The sequence below is a fragment of the Sciurus vulgaris genome (genome assembly GCF_902686455.1).
Source record: "Sciurus vulgaris genome assembly, chromosome: 11".
Lineage (NCBI taxonomy): Eukaryota > Metazoa > Chordata > Mammalia > Rodentia > Sciuridae > Sciurus > Sciurus vulgaris.
Genome location: NC_136472.1, coordinates 99,234,770 through 99,253,401, shown reverse-complemented (window position 1 = coordinate 99,253,401; position 18,632 = coordinate 99,234,770). Strand labels below are relative to the sequence as shown.

The following is an 18,632-nucleotide window of genomic DNA, read 5'->3' as shown; positions in this document are numbered from 1 at the left end:
GTTGGTTCAACATCCGGAAATCAATAAATGTAATTCACCATATCAATAGACTTAAAGTCAAGAATCACATGATTATTTCAATAGATGCAGAAAAAGCATTTGATAAAATACAGCACCCCTTCATGCTCAAAACACTAGGAAAAATAGGGATAGTGGGAACATTCCTTAACATTGTAAAGGCCATCTATGCTAAGCCCATGGCTAATATCATTCTAAATGGAGTAAAACTGAAAGCATTGCCCCTAAAAACTGGAACAAAGCAGAGATGCCCTCTTTCACCATTTCTATTCAACATTGTACTTGAAAGGCTAGCCAGAGCAATTAGACAGACCAAAGAAATTAAAGGAATACGAATAGGAAAAGAAGAACTCAAACTATCCCTATTTCCTGATGATATGATTATATACTTAGAGGAACCAGGAAATTCCACCAGAAAACTTTTAGAACTCATAAGTGAATTCAGTAAAGTAGCAGGTTACAAGATCAATGCTCATAAATCCAATGCATTTTTATACATAAGTGATGAATCCTCAGAAAGAGAAATTAGGAAAACTAACCCATTCACAATAGCATCGAAAAAAAAAAAATACTTGGGAATCAATCTCACAAAAGAGGTGAAAGACCTGTACAAAGAGAACTACAGAACACTAAAGAAAGAAATTAAAGAAAACCTTAGAAGATGGAAGGATCTCCCATGTTCTTGGATAGGCAGAATTAATATTGTCAAAATGGCCATACTACCAAAAGTGCTATACAGATTCAATGCAATTCCAATTAAAATCCCAATGATGTACCTTACAGAAATAGAGCAAGCGATCATGAAATTCATCTGGAAGAATAAGAAACCCAGAATAGCTAAAGCAATCCTTCGTAGGAAAAATGAAGCAGGGGGTATCGCAATACCAGAACTTGAACGTTATTACAAAGTAATAGTAACAAAGACGGCATGGTATTGGTACCAAAATAGACAGGTAGATAATGGTACAGAATAGAGGACATGGACACAAACCCAAATAAATACACCTTTCTATACTAGACAAAGGTGCCAAAAATATGCAATGGAGAAAAGATAGCCTCTTCAACAAATGGTGCTGGGAAAATTGGAAATCCATATGCAACAGAATGAAACTAAACCCATATCTCTCACCATGCATGAAACTAAACTCAAAATGGATTAAGGACCTTGGAATCAGACCAGAGACTCTGCAGATTATAGAAGAAAAAGTAGGTCCAGAACTTCAACATGTCGGCCTAGGACCAGACTTCCTCAACAGGACTCCCATAGCACAAGAAATAAAAGCAAGAATCAATAACTGGGATAGATTCAAACTAAAAAGCTTTCTCTCAGCAAAGAAAACTATCAGCAATGCGAAGAAAGAGCCTACAGAGTGGGAGAATATCGTTGCCAATCATACTTCAGATAGAGCACTAATCTCCAGAATCTATAAAGAACTTAAAAAACTCTACACCAAGTATACAAATAATCCAATCGACAAATGGGCTAAGGAAATGAACAGACACTTCACAGAAGAAGATGTACAAGCAATCAACAAACATATGAAAAAATGTTCAACATCTCTAGTAATAAGAGAAATGCACATCAAAACCACCCTAAGATTCCATCTCACCCCAGTTAGAATGGCGATTATCAAAAATACAAGCAACAAGAGGTGTTGGCAAGGATGTGGGGAGAAAGGTACACTCATACATTGCTGGTGTGGCTGCAAATTAGTGCAAATTAGTGCAGCCACTCTGGAAAGCAGTGTGGAGATTCCTTAGAAAACTTGGAATGGAACCACCATTTGACCCAGCTATCCCACTCCTTGGTCTATATCCAAAGGACTTAAAATCAGCATACTACAGAGATACAGCCACATCAATGTTCATAGCTGCTCAATTCACAATAGCCAGATTGTGGAACCAACCTAGATGTCCTTCAATTGATGAGTGGATAAAGAAACTGAGGTATATGTATACACAATGGAATATTACTCTGCCATAAAGAACGATAAAATTATGGCATTTGCAGACAAATGGATGAAATTGGAGACCATCATGCTAAGTGAGATAAGCCAATCTCAAAAAACTAAAGGACGAATGATCTCGCTGATAAGTGGATGATGACACATAAGGAGGAGGGTGGGAGGAGTTAGGGTTAGGGATAGGGTTAGGGTTAGGGAGGGGGGCAAGAATGGAGGAAGAAAGGACTGTTTAGAGGGAAAAGAAGAGTGGGAGGGGTGGGGGGGGAAGGGAAAAAATAATAGAATGAATCAAACAACATTACCATATGTAAATTTATGATTATACAAATGGTATGCCTTTAACCCATGTACAAACAGACAAACAACATGTATCGCATTTTTTTACAATAAAAAAAAAAGGAAAAAGAGAGAAGAAGAAAGGACATTCAAGATCTATGGGATGCTTAAATAAACATTCTCATTTTCATAATATCAGAAGGTAAGGAGAATAAAGTTATGGGCATAGAAAACCCATTCAAAGAAGCAATAGCAGAAAACTTTCCTAATCTTGAGAAAGAAAAATATTTCTGCACAGAAGGTTTATACAACTCCAAATACACATAATCAGAAAAGATCTTCCCTATGGCATATTATAGTCAAACTGTCAAAAGTGCAGGACAAAGAATTTTAAAACCTATAAGCAGAGAGATCCGAGTTGCTTTTTAGGGTATCCCCATGAGACTAACAGATTTCTCAAAAGGATCCCAATAGATCAGGAAAGAATGGAATGGCATACTGTAAGCCCTGAAAGAAAATAACTGTCAGAGAAGACTGCTATACCAAGAAAGGTTATCATTCAGAAATGGAGAAATAAAGACCTTACAAGATAAGAAAAACTGAGGGAATTCATCAGGAAAGACTTACAGAACATGCTTAAGGGAGTCCTACATCCAGAGGTAAAAGAAAAATGACTACTATCATGAAAACACATGAATGTACAAACTCCACTAGAAGAACAGATACACAAGAGGGAAATAAGAGAAACATTATTCAGACCAAAAAATAAAATAAAATAAAATTCAAAATAAATTTAACCGAACTTTGCAAAACATTTCAACCAACAATTATAGTACACACATTCTTTTAATTTGTGCATGAAATTTTCTGTAGAACAGACCATTTATTAGGCCACAAAACAAGTATTACATTTTAAAACAATTCCTTTGTCTTTTCTGATCACAATGGAATAAATCAGAATTCAACAAAAAAAAATTGTATAAATTACACAAATACATGGAGACTGAAGAATACTTTTGAACAGTGCATCACTAATGAAGTCAGAAGGGAAATTTAAATATTTCTCAAGCCAAATGAAAATGACAACAAAATATACCAAAATTTCTGGGATGTAAAAAATATATATTCCTTAGCCATGCCCCCAATGAGTCACCTCCTCCACCCACATCCCACCTGCCTCCAGTTACCACTCAGTTGATCCCATTAGGGATTAACTGACTGATTAGGTTAAGGCTATAACTTGATCATTTTTTCTCTGAACCTTCTTGCAATGGCTCACACATGAGCTCTTAGGGGACATCTCACATCCAAACCATAACAGCCTCTTTAACAAATGGTGCTGGGAAAAGAGGAAATACACATGTGGCAGAATGAAACTGAACCCTTATCTCTCACCTTCCACAAAACTCAACTCAAAGTGGATCAAGGACATAGGCATTAGACTAGAGATCATGTGGGACTAGAAGAAAATGTAGGCCAACTCTCCATCATGTTGGCTTAGGTACCAACTTCCCCAACAAGACTCCTAAAGCACAAGAAGTAAAATCAAGAATCAATAAATGGGATGGTATCAAACTAAAAATCTTCATAGCAAAGGAAACAATCAAGAGCACAGAGAGAGATTACAGAATGAGAGAAAATCTTTGCCACCCACACCGCAGAGCATTAATTTCCAGGATATATAAAGAACTCAAAAATTGAACACCAAAAAAAAACCAAATAATTCAATAAATAGGATAAGGAACTGAACAAGCACTTCATAGAAGAAGAAATACAGTCAACAAATACATGAAAAAATATTCAATATTTCTAGCAATTAGAGAAAATGCAAATTAAAACTACAGTGATATTCCATCTCACTCCACTCAGAATGGCAATTATTAAGAATATAAGTAAGAGTAGATGTTCATGAAGATGTGGAAAAATGGGTGTACTCATACATTGCCTGTGAGATTGCAAATTGGTGCAAACACTCTGGAAAGCAGTATGGTATGGAGATTCCTCAGAAAACTTGGAATGGAACCACCATTTGATCCAGTTATCCCACTCCCCAGCATATACCCAAAGGACTTAAAATCAGCATACTATAGTGATGTGGCCACATCAATGTTTATAGCAGCTCAATTTATAATAGCTAAACCATGGAACCAACCAGGGGCCCTTCAACAGATAAATGAAACAGATAAAGAAAATGTGGCATATATATACAATGGAATATTACTCAGTCATAAAAAGAATGAAATCATGGCATTTGCCAGTAAATGGATGGAACTTGAGACTATCATGCTAAGTGAAATAAACTAATCCCAAAAAACTAAAGGCCAAATGCTCTCTTTGATATGCAGATACTGACTCACAATAGGTGAAGGGGAAGGAGTAGTGGAGGTTCACCAGGGGGAACTGGGTGGAAGGAAGAGGGGATGGGAATGGGATAGATGGTACAGTGAAATGTATACAACATATCTATGTTCATATATGAATACATGACTAGTGTAATTCCACATCATGTAAAACCACAAAAATGGTTGCACTCCATGTATGTATGATATGTTAAAATACAGTCTAGTGTCATACATAACTAAAAAGAACAAAGAAAACATTTTTTAAAAAAGAAAAAGAATAACTTTATGATATTTGCCAGAAAATTGATGGATCTGGAGACTATTATGCTAAGTGAAGTAAGTCAATCCCCAAAAACCAAAGGTGGAATGTTCTCTCTGACATGTGGATGCTAATACACAACAAGGGATGGGAGGGGAAGTACAGAAGGTCAGTAGATTAGACAAAGGGAAATGAAGGGAAGGGAGGGGGAACAGGAAATAGGAAAGCCAAGGAATGAATCTGACTTAACTTTCCTATGCACATATATAAATATACCAGAGTGACTCTCACCATTATGTACAAGACTGAGATCCTAAGTAGAATAAGATTCTCTCCACATTTGTATAAATGTCAGCATATACTCTACAGTCATGAATAACTAAAAAAAAAAAAAAAAAAATTTTCAAAAATAAATAAATAATTTAAAAATCCCTGAACAAATTAGGACTAGAAGGATCATACTTCAACAGGATAAAGGTCTTTGTATGACAAACACATGAACATTATATGCAATGGGAAAAATCTAAAAGCATTTCCTCCAAGATCAGGAATAAGACAAGGGTGTCCATATTCATTGCTCTTATTCAATGTTTTAATAAGAGCATTCTAGCCATAATAAAATATAATTTCTTATAAAAATATAAATAGAAAAGGAGGATGTTAAATTATCCCTGTTTGAAAATGATATGGTTCTATATGTAGAAAATGTAAAGACTCTACTAAATGACAATTAACTATACTAATCATGTTATCACTTAGCCCTCTTCCCCTATACTCCAATTAGCACCACACATTCCCACTGCCCATAAAGATCTTCTAATTGTCTTATTTTCTGAAGGCACATCAGTCTTGCTACAATTCTTTGAAGTATCACCCCAGCTCCAAATATATGTTAAATATAGGTATTTTCTGGAATTCTACTTTTGGGCATCTTTTTTGCTTTATCAGTGTTTCCTAGCAATCTCTGACTCCCATAGCTCCCTCTCCAGGTAGGACATTTCTGTTTGCTAAATCCATTATCAAATCTACACCTGAATTCTCTGTTTATTTAGTATAAATTCCTACTAGAATGTCCAAGCAGTTATTTCATTGGTACCTCAGAAAAAATACTATTCCATAGTTACCTCAATTTAATATATTAAACTGAGCTCTTCCTCTCCCCACCACTAAAAATGGAAGTGCAAAGTCTCTTCTTTTTGACACTCACATTTTGATTAATGTATCACTGTCTATGCAGTATTAATAACAGTGGAACAACAGAAGGAAAAGGGATATTACATTAGCTGATATGAATGAGAACATCATTTGGCATATATATTGAGTCAGGTTACACAAAAGTAACTGATAATTGCTAATATACAGTATCTACACATAAGTATCACTAACACTTCATAATAAATGTCACAATTACTGCCTTTTATGGGTGTATTGAATTCATTTCCAGCCTTCATATTTGTACAAAATTGGTTATATAACTTTTGCATTGGTGTTTATCTTCAAAAGTCAAAATTACTGAGTACCTGCTTCAATAACAATTCTCACAATCCTGAACTTTGGCATGATCAATAGTGTGTACTTTACATTTATTTGGGGTGAAGCAGATGACAGACTTGATGTCAAGTCAGACTTCCTAGTATCTGAATATTCACTTTCAAATAAAAGCAAACATTCTAAATGTGTTTTCTAATGAAAAACCTTAACTATACACTCCAAGCACAGACATATTTTAGTTCACATATGTATAGATAGGTAATCACAAAATAAGAGATTATAATAATTGTACTGTGAAGATCATCTTATATGTGAAAATGTTAATTAGTAACTTTTAAAAAGTAGTGAAATAGACCTATAGTTAAAACACACATATAAAATATGTGTTACCAGAAAAACTTGAAGAACATATTATCTTCTCATTTAATAGATATTAATAAAAGTTTCAGTACTAAGGCAAGACAAAATAGTAGAGATTAAAGCATAGTAAGACAAATTTTAGAGAATTATTTGGTTTACTAGAGTGGGTAAAAATAAAAATATATCCTGGGTCACTGGGGAAAATAACATTGGGGTTTATCTTCTTATAGTACTATGTACTTAGAAACTACAGTGTTCAGTTAAGTAAAGAATGTTTTATCTGCCTAGTTTGCTATGAAACCCCCATGTTTGGGACTCAATTTAAACTAAGGAGCTGCACATTGATATTAGTATGCCAACCCTGGACCTGTGTACTAAAATGAAAGAAAAGATTAGTAGGAAATCAAGAATATGGTTTCTCTTAGTACCAAGACAACCCTCATACCCTTGGCTTTTGTAGCCAGACATGGCCCCAGAGCAAAAGAGGCTGTGTATGTAGGTGAGTGTTGGATCTCCCCATTAGGTGAAAATGCTGGGAATTTTGCACTGTTTTTCCTGTATCCTTCCACAAAGTCTCTAAGACTGTATCTATTCTGTTATCACATTCCTTTCATTAGATGTTTGATTCAGATTCCCCCAGAAGCTGAATTAGGCTAGAATTGTAGAAGCCATATTCTGTTAATAACAGAGCTTGAAAAAGGCTTTTGGATCTGTTAATAAGGTTCCAAAAGTAAACAATTTTTCAGGTTCTGTAAAATACCTCTTCTTCTTTAAATTATCTTTTAATTATTTTAACCTTTTCTGTATAAGCACTGTTATAAAATTTTATGTATACACAAAATGTATATGCATATATACATGTTTGCAAACAATAGAAACAACTTCATTTTAAACACTAAAATAAACCACAGAAAAATAAACTTGAATTAGCTATATATTTTTAAATGAAGTGCTTTCAGATTTACTTTATATTAGGAGAATATTTGTGAAGGGCCAGTGTGTGTATATACACTCACGTACACAAATATAAAAAAATCCATACATATTATTGGTGTAAATATTGAAAAATAATTATTTCAGGTCAGCTAAAAAGCATGGAGAGAAATGACAAGTTTAACCACCTGAGGTAAGAATGGTAGAGCACTTCCCTAGCACATGTAAAGCTCTCGGTACAATCCTCAGCACCACATAAAAATGAAGACATAAAAAAATGTAAGGTCCATGTAGGACTTCACATTATCTCATAGACTATTTGGACAGTTTTATAAAACAGGGAACAGGAACTGGAGAATATTGTCAGCTGGTACAGATGAAGAGGTTTTTGTTCCTCAGAACATTTATAGTAGTTTTTATAAATATCTGCTAAAAATTTTTTATAATGACATGACAATTTTAAAATTTCAAAACAGGCAAAATAGTTAACAATAAAACAAGAGAAGAAACACTATCAGTTTTATAAATATTGGCTAAAATAGCAATAAAATATAAAATTGTAAATTTAAATAGGGAAAATCTAATCTAATTAGAATGCCCATAAATAACCAAAGTAAATAGGTAAGGGCTATATGTGTTTTCTATGCACCAATTACACAATGAACATTATATAATGGTTCATAATTTCATGCCCCTGAAATGGTGCACATTACTTAGCAATACAGTCATGCCTGAGGAATGGCTGTAAGTAAAGGGGGAAGAGAACCACCTCTTCACTCAGTGTGAGTTTAAATTCTGGTTGTGCCTCTATTTTTATGATCTTGGGCAAGTTGCAATATATAATTCTGTCTGTATCAGTATCAGTTTCCTCATCTGTTAAAAGGGGACAGTAATAGTTCTTACTTCATAGACTCTATTCACATTAAAGTTCATGAGTATAAAGCATTTAGAATAGTTTCAGGCACATAGTCAATAAATGTTAGCTCTTCTTAATTAAGATGGACCTGGAATATACATTCTTCACAGAAAATATTGTTCTGCTTCAGTAATTTGAAAGTTCAAATTCCCAAATATGCATAATGTTCAATCATGAGTAAATTAATAAGAAATAAATGTATCATTTACAAGTTAATACACAATTGCAAATTAGATATCTGTATCTGATACCTAGTATGAAAAAAATGACTTCAGTTAAAGTCAATCAATGGCAATTTTAATTGATTAATTCAATTAAACTACACTTAAAGCGATCATAATAAACTATGTCACAAGAATACAACAAATATTTGGAATGAAAATGATAGTATTTGATGTTCTATTACTAATTTTTGTAAACATTAAGAAAAAAACTTTGATTCCTTTAAAATTCATTTAAAGTAAGATATTAAATTATATAAAAATTTTAAATAAAAGCTTGTGAGCTTTGTAGCAATGAAGCTTAAACTAGTTTAATTCAATCTCCATAGTCATATTTTTCTAAAAGGTAGATACTTTCTTAAATTACCTGAGAACTTATCATGCGCTGAGATGAACGAGCAATATTGGCAGGAAGACCAAAGAAACTAGGTTTGTCATCCTCTGGAAGTTTTTCAATGATAGCACGATAGTCCTAAACATAAAGAAGAAAAAACATCTTATCTAGAGATTGAATTTATAACCACTGAAGTCAGAAAGACTGGACATTATGAAGAATTATTCATATAAATCTCACTTTGTCTTTATTTTAACTCATCTGTAGGAAATATGCTTTCAATACTTTTTGTGCATCAATTATTTCATGCTGTATATCCCAACTCCCCAATTCAAGAAAACATTGAATTGATTAAAACAAACAGTTAGTGGCTATGCCTACTATGTGTAAGAAATTATTTAGTTGTTTTTCTTAATGCTACTAGGGATTGAACCCAAGACCTCATTCATGCTAGGCAAGCACTCCATCACACAGTTATACCCCAATCCTTTTTGCAATTTATTTTCAGACAGGGTCTCTCACCAGGTTGTCTAGGCTGGCTTCAAACTTGTGACCCACTCTCCTGAGTAGCTAAGATTAAAAATATGTGCCATAACACCCAGTTATGTTAGATGTTTTCAGGAAATCACTGTAATGTTTCCCCTAACTTATCAAAGACCAATCTGCAGAGTTCAGTTCTGCTTATGTTCAGTTAAGATAAACATTTCAAATTTTTTAAAAAGCCCTATAAACCTATGAGATACACTGTTACACAAGTATGCTTTGTAAATAACTTTATCATACAGCAATTCCATGGTTAGTCTTCAGTTTGCTGATTAAGTATGATGAAATGCATTGATAATTCTACCATTTCACCCTAGGTTTACTTTAAATATTGCATAAAATTATTTTATCAAGCATTCATCTGAATATTTATCTGCTCATGACTTTAGATAAAGATAAAATACAGACCAAGAGGAATAATTCATTTTGGCTAAAAGATAGGAATTGTTTTGTTTTCACAAAGAGGCAAGTTGTTTCACGGTAGGTACTATAGAGGCAAGCTGTTTCACGGTAGGTATTGTATATGCATCTAAACTGTATTTGCTGAGTAGGAGTGAAGAGAAACATCCCGACTTCTCATCATACTCTTCTCATCCTTGGCAGTTGCCCCTGAAGTATTTTCAAGGTTAGAATTGGGCTCCAGGAAGACTAGAACCTGTAAGTATGTCATATTTTGGAAACACAAGCTGTACTTAGAAATTCCTCTCATTAAACTCGGTAAACTTCCTCATGGTATTCAATCACAACGTATGCACATGAGTGACATGAGTGTATGAGTGTGTGTGTGTGTGTGTGTGTGTGTGTGTGTCTATCCTCCCAGCAGACTTTTGGTATACTCCTATATAATTCAGATAGAAAATTAAATTGTAATTCTCATAAATCATCCTATAAACGTAAAACTACTGCTCTTTGTAGAGTTGGTTCATTTCCAAAGAGCTGTAAATTCTTCTCATCTAAACTGTCTTCTGTTTACATACAACTATAAGCTGACAAGTTGACTAAATAATCCTCAGTCACATGTCGAGATTAATGTATCCTCACTTGAACACAAAATATTGACTATATTATTTATGACTATATTATATAAGCATAATATTGACATATTATGTAAACAGTGTAAAAATAAGCAAAACTAACCTAGACTGACAGAAACAGTATAATGTATCCTTTGTGGGAAAGGTAGTAATTGCAAGAAAATGTGAGAGGGCTGGGGAACTGATAATGCTCTATTTCTTTTTTTTTTTTAATTTAGCTTTTAATTTTTTACAGACTGCATTTTGATTCATTGTACACAAATGGGGTACATAATTTCGCTTCTATGTTTGTACACAATGCAGATAATGCTCTATTTCTTGATTCTGTGCTGGTTATACTTATGTGATTGATGTATAAAAATTCATTACATTGCATCTGCAATATGTGTAGATGATGTGCACATTTTGCATGAATTTTACTTTTCCATACCGGCTTCAAATAGAGATAGAAGATGTTGAGGTACCCTATCTGAAAAAAGTATAGAATTAATCCCTATGCAATAAACTGCTTATTCACTCTAATGTTCTCTACTATAAGGTAAACATCATAGATTCAAACTGTATCCACAATGCTTGAAACAAGGCTATCATTGAGCAGATGTGCAATGAATATTACTGAATGAATGAGCAAATGACAACTGAAAAACAAAACAGATGGGGTAGTCAATAATATAATAATTATGTTATTGAAATGAATTTTCTTAAAAATTATTGGATGAGAAATAACATGAAACAGCTACATAATCAAATATATCTCTTTAAAATTTATGAAGAACTGTTAGTTACAATAATTACCTATAAAATAGTTGGGCATGTATGGAAATATACGTGTGTGGCTAAATAAACTAGAATTAAAATCTTTGGGCTATATATATTAAACACTATTTTCTGGAAAAGATGACTGCATTCTAGGAGATTTTCATGTGATAACTCAAGGCAAAAGCTATAGTTTGCTAAAATAAATACAAAGAAACAAAAATGTTGCCATAAAAGAAAAAGTGAATGCCTCTTATATTCTTAGACTTGCTTTAAATTTACATGACAGAAACTAAAACAGATATTTGCTATACACTATTTGAGTTTCTATTCTTCAGTACATCAGAGTACATTCACATCTACTAGGAAGTAGCATAGTCCCCTTTCCAGCTCTTCACAGCAATCCTACATTTTTTCCGGGGCTGCTTACTTTCTTTTTGATTTGCTTATACAACAACCTACTGTCATTATGATAAAATTGATCTTCAGTAAATACCCAAAAATACTAGAGTTACTAGATTTTAGAGTTAAGAGAATCAGACCTTGTGTCAAAATAAATAATCTGTACAATGAGTAATTACTTGTGCTTTTGAAAAGAAATGACGTGTTTAACACTGTAAGAAATGATTTAAAGAAAGAATAAAAGAAAGATCAGTGTAGTAGAGGGAAGGGAATGGGAAGTGGGGGGAGGGAAAGGGAAAATACTGGGGACTGAATTAGATCAAATTATATTCCATGCTTTTGTAATTATGTCAGTATGAATGCTACTGTCATGTACAACTAAAAAGAACCAATAAAAAATTTTCAAAAATTAAAAAAGGAAATGATTCAAGGTTCTATCTGGTACAGGTAATAGACTGAAAATGATTCATTTTACTTACCAAGATACTGCAGGATTTTGGTAGAGATATGGAATATGGAAAAATGCTTTTCTTATTTCTTTGGCTTAATACATCAATTACTGAAGAATTAAAAAACTGTTTCAGGTATGATTGAAGAACTCTGAGGTCAAAATAGTTATCTATACGCCCTCCGTAAATAGCGTTTTCAAATAAACCATGTACAAATTCCCATTGTACATCTTTGGTACCTATAATTTAAAAAAAAAATTGCATCTCTAAAATGTTAAATAAATTACTGGCTCTGGTTATATTGATAGAATATGGATATATATGTTTAATAATAATTAAGTCATTTCTTTAAGTGGTTAATATTAATAGTAGTTAAAATTTATTGAGATTACATAAGTAAAAATTTTCAAATATTTTACACTTATTAACTCAGTCTTCATAGCAAACATAAAAGTGTTAATATTATTCAGTTATACAGATGGACAAATTGAAGTCTGGGAAATCTGAGTCACCAAAGTGAGAAGAATCAAAGCCATACATTTCCATTTCACTGGAAATGAGGCATTTTGAATCCTGAGCCATCCTTTTTTTTCTGTCATACAATACTGCCTACTTAAACTGGAAACTCCTTAGAAGAACCTGTCCAAAACAATTTTGCATACTGTTTTGTTTTTTTGGGTGCTGGGGATCGAACCCAGGGCCTTGTGCTTGCAAGGCAAGCACTCTACCAACTGAGCTATCTCCCCAGCCCCCCAAAACAATTTTATACAGCACTTAATGAAACATTCAGTTCACAAAATAATCTGATTAATAAGGAAACACTACAAAACATCTTCATATAAGTCTTCTATATATCAGGATTTTCACAGTCATGATTTCCATAGTTTACTATCCATTTTCTATTCTACTAAAAGAGAAATGTATAAAAACACTATGGAACTTTTCTCAATATTATTTCAACAGATAGCCTCATAACCACAATTCAGTGGTAATGTTAAAGCACAAGAATTAAGTTTCTGACTTCTAGTAAATAGAGGAAACATAATTATATTAATAAACTAGCTAGTTAACTTTTTTGTTAGTATTACTAGTTCAGTTCTATTTTATCACTATAAAATTCAGAGAAGCATAAAACTTGATAGTTAAGGAGTGTTACTAAATACCTTGGAACACAATTTATTTATAGCCTCTGAGAGGATAAGGGCATCTATGTTGTAGAGTTAATTTGTTTCCAATCTATATCTTACTATATCTTTCCAACAGCTAAATAACAGGTAACAGGGGACTTTACCAAGACTTATCAGTATTCTCCTTCTACCTTGATATTCACTGAATGATACATCAGTAATTAATGCCATTCATGAGTAATTAGGTCACCAAGGAACAGAGAAATTTGAAAAAACAGAAATGATCACTTTGTGAAATACTTTATTACAGTTTTATAAGAAAATCTTAGAATAAAAAGCAATAATAGGCTAACAACTTTTTACACCATATTAAATATACTAAATGTTAAATGATTCAGATGATTTTTCTCATTTAAACCTCTCAACAATTAAGCAAAATGAGTTAGCTTATAATCCTATTTCTAAATCTGGAAACTGAGGTTTAAAAGGTTAAGAAAGTTATTCTAGGTCACATGGCTATTAATCTTTATACCAGTTGGCCTAATAGAATTTTTTTTACTGAACTGAATTCTACATACATAGAGTCCCCTTGATACTAGAAAATTTTGCAACCATAAATTATACAGTTACATTTTAACATGAGATTCAATATTATTTTATTAGTGTGCATTTTAATTACACAGAATAATGGGATTCATTGTAACATTTTCAAATATGTAAACAACATACTGATCATATTCCCACTCCATTACCTTCCTTGCCCTTCCCCTGCCCCTGATGCCCTTTTTGTCTCTAATAATATCCCTTCTACTTTCATGTCTTCCTCCCATCCCCTACTAGATTTCACATGAGAGAAATTATACAATTTTGTCTTTCTGTGTCTGGCTCATTTTACTTAACATCATGGTTTCCAGTTCTATCCATTCTCCTGAAATGGAGATGTGTACATGTATATATATATATATATACATGTACACATCCATTTCTATTTGATATATATGTATATATCCATTCATCCATTGATGGGATTTTAGGCTGATTCCATAACTTGACTACTTAAGAATTGTGCCACAATCAACACGGCAGGTGTCTCTACAGTATGTTGACTTTAATACATAAATACCCCACAAAAATAAATCCATATATTTATCTGAAGCTATCATAGCATTACTCAATCATCTTAAACTGAAAATTACCCACTTGTCCATCAATGGAAGTCCCTACAATTAAATGGCATGCTATATAGCCTTGACAATAAATGGACTACAACTACATGCAACCATATGGATCAATCTATTGCATTTAATTTCTCTTTTATGGTATTAAGGATTAAAGCCAGGGGTGTTTAACTACTGAGCCACATTCCCATCCCTTTTATATATTTTATTTTGAGACAGGGTCTGGCTGAGTTGCTAAGTGCCTCACTAAGTTGCTGAGACTGGCTTTGAACTTGCGATCCTCCTGGCTCAGCCTCCAATCAGTTGGGATTACAGACTTACACCATCATGCCCAGCTTATCACATATAACTTTAATTGAAAGAACCTAATCACTGAAGCACACATGCTGCATTATCCCAGATTTACAAAAACAGGCAAAACTAATATATATAGTTAGGTATCTGACATTAACTCAAGAGCTGGGATGGTGAATATAGGGAATGGCAGTGACTGGAAAGCAGCATTGCATGGAATGTAAACTGGAATAATTATTGGTAATGTTTTGTTTCTTAAGATGCTGGCTATATTGTGAAAATTTCACTAAGCTGAGTGTTGTAAGTCCTTTTTTGACATATTATGCTTCATTAAAAAAGTTTTTTTCTAACTCAATCATAACATTTAAAATGGGACTTGGCCACATTCCTACATGTCCATCATTATCCTTCTGCCAAACACATATAACAGAAAAATCTCTTATGTTTATGATGGACTAGGTACTGTTAGAGCTGTAAACAAGACAAAGACCTTAATTTACTGTAGATTACATTCTAGCAGAAAGGTAGAAACAATAAACAAGTGAGTAAATAAACAAAAAGATATTAGGTAGAACTAACTATTAAAACAATACAACAACGCTGGGTGCAGTGGCACATGCCTATAATCCAAGCACCTTGGGAGAATGATGAAGTAGGAGGACTGACAGTTCAAAGCCAGCATCAGCAAAAGTGAGGTGCTAAGCAACTCAGTGAGATCTTGTCTCTAAATAAAATACAAAATAGGGCTGGGGATGTGGCTCAGTGGTCAAGTACCCCTGAGTTCAATCCCTGGTACCCAAACAAAACAAACAAAACAATGCAAAAAAACAAAGGCAGAATGATTAAAAATTACTTAGGATTCAGTACTAAGAAAGTTTTCTGAAAGGAAAAGAAAGATGAGAGTGGATCTTATGAAAAAAAATGGGAGATCAGTAAGGGAAGGCGGTGGGAGTGAGGAGGGAGGGGAAAATGCTGAGGAGTGATACACTGTTATATTGTATGCATGTACCAACGTGTAACGACAAATCCCTTCGCATGTACAACTATAAAGCACGATTAAAAAAAATGTGAGGAAGAAAAAGAAAAAGTCTTCTAAAGTGGAAACTTCTGGGATGTGAATGATAGGAAAAAGAAAACAGAAAAATTTGAGAGAGAAACATTTCAGATGCTATTATAGGAAAAGTATCTACTACAATTTATAAATAGGAACAAGACTGGTTTATTTGAGGAACAGAAGTCAACAAATGTGGCTACAGGCTATAAAGAGAAAAGATTTTGCTTACTTTTCTAAAAGTGAAGTTAGTTTATAGAGAATGTTTGGAAGCATACTAAAGTAGAAGTAAGAGGATAAGAAATTATGACTTAGAAAACTAAGGCTTTAATGAAATCAAAAAGTCAACAGAATCATGATGTGATCTGGAAACACAAGAGACAGAAATTGCCAAAGCACTGGATGCTTGAGAGTGAAGGAAGAAAGAATCTGGGATGATTCATAGGCCTTAACCTTGAAAATGTACATGAAGGGTTATGCCACCTACTGAAATGAGGCAAACTAGGAAAAGTAGCTTGGCTGGGTGGCAGGGTTGGAAAAAGAGAAGGGAAACAAGAATTAAGAAGTCTGCTTATGATATTTTTGTGTAAGATTCTAGTGACCTACTATGTTTTCTAATCCATCACTGGTCTCAACTCTAGTGTTCACTTGCCTCAGTCCTGCACAAAAAAAACCTTTAGGGATTGCACTATTCCTGTGTTAGGAGGGAAAAAGTTAAATGACCTTAGGGAATCAAATTATATGATCTTATTTGCTGCACTATTTCAGTGTATTACTTGTATCCTCATTCCTATTTAATAATTTAACTAAGGTTTTACAAATCCTTGGTACTAGTCTTAGATTAATATATTTGAATTTTAACAGTTCCCTGGAAAGAGATCTGAACAACTCAGTTGAAGCCTGAAATTTTTATATGCCACAAAGTGAAGACAGGTCTTTCTAGTTTTCTGCTTCCTGAGAGATACAGATAAATCAGAAATCAAATGGGTTATATCAAAACCAAAAGAAACAGATAATATAAGAACCCCAGATAACACAGACATGGCAGGCAAGATACAAAGTACTTAAAAAAAAAATACAATCAATTTTGTGATAGGAAGTTAAGCCAGTTCTGGAAAATATGAATAACACTATAAATCAAATTTATTAACACCAGAGATATAAAATTTTGTTAGAACTTACCATTAAAGAGTCTGTCAATAATGTTGTACCCAGCCCGAAGATCTGATAAAGAAAACTCATAAAACTTGGTCCAACCCTACCAAAACAAATTTAAAAAGTAGTAAAGAACTTAGCAGTGTTCAGAGCAACATATGAACACAGAAGTACCCTTACGTTTTAAAATACATTCAATATATACCCAAAAATACAAACTGAGAATTTTTAATAAAACCCATATACAATATATCTAAACTTACAGTAATTTAAAAAAATCTACAGACCTTCAAAGCATGAAAAGTGCTATATAATAACATTTGTTTTTATCATTTAAGTAAATAGAGTCATAGAACAAATTGGTGTAAGTTTTTATTCTATATACTGTGTATGCAGTGATTATTTTCTATAACCTTAAATTTCAAAAGTACAGATTTTCTCCACAAACACAAAAATATTCAAGAGTCCCCAAAACATATATTATTTCTCTTTATTTATTTATACTGAATTAACAAAGCATTCATAGAAGAATGTTCATAGAGCTCTCCAGTATATATAGAATAATATTAAACATGATTTCTGATTTCTAATGGGCTATAACTAACTATGCAATCAGATAAGTTCAAACTAAAATGCTTTAGACTTGGACAATATTTAGGAATACTAATACAAATTACATGCATTCATCATTCAAAAGTCATTTCTTAAATGTGTATTATAGGTGAGGCTCTGGGAGTATGAATAAACCCAAACATAGGTAATCTCTGCTGTCATGTAGCTTTCAGTCAAATGTAGGGAGGAATGAGGTAGAGACAATCATTCAAGTACATGTACTACGAAGTATAAGTAATTGGATATAAAGAAACATCCTTGGCGTATATAAGAAAGAGATTTGACCCAATCTAAGAGGTGAGGAAAGTCCTACTGACAAGGAAGGGGGTATGATAGGTAGAAAAATAAACATAGATAGGTTTGAAAAGTTAGGAAAAAATTAACAGAATTTTTTAAAAAATATTTTTAGTTATAGATGAACAAAGTACCTTTATTTTATTTATTTATTTTTATGTGGTGCTGAGGATCAAACCAGAGCCTCACAGGTGCTAGGCAATTGATCTACTACTGAGCCACAACCCCAGCCCAACAGAATTTCTGTATTAGAGATTAATGGAGAGTGAGGATACAAAAAAGGAGAGCCATTAAGAATATTTCTATGCTTATGATATTTTCAAATGGATGGATATTCATTAATAAGTGGAATACTGAAAAAAATATGATGTTTGGGAAGGAATCATTCTGAGATAAATAAAAAAATTTTAACAAATCTTTCAAACAAAACCCCCCCCCAAAAAAACTTGTGGAGTGTGTGCTACATACCAGGCACTGTTTGAGTCAATGACAATAGAGCAATGAACAAAAGAAACAAAATCCAAAAGAAAAAAAACAAGGAAAAAATCTGTGCTCCTGCTACATGATCCATAATATAGGTATGTTCCAAGATACATGGATTTTCAATTACTTGAGGCGTCCAA

The 18,632-nt window shown here is 33.1% G+C and overlaps 1 protein-coding gene across 4 annotated transcripts in view; it reads right to left on the bottom strand.

Moving 5' to 3' along the window:
* Positions 1-18,632, bottom strand: part of DYNC2H1 (dynein cytoplasmic 2 heavy chain 1) — a 344,715-nt gene that overhangs the window by 127,220 nt on the left and 198,863 nt on the right. For all 4 annotated transcript variants that reach the window (XM_079101898.1, XM_079101901.1, XM_079101899.1 and 1 more), the window contains 3 exons: positions 17,131-17,206; positions 12,329-12,537; positions 9,148-9,252 (listed from right to left, as the gene is read on the bottom strand). In XM_079101898.1, coding sequence (XP_078958024.1) covers positions 9,148-9,252; positions 12,329-12,537; positions 17,131-17,206 — 390 coding nt within the window. The remainder of the gene's footprint in view (positions 1-9,147; positions 9,253-12,328; positions 12,538-17,130; positions 17,207-18,632) is intronic.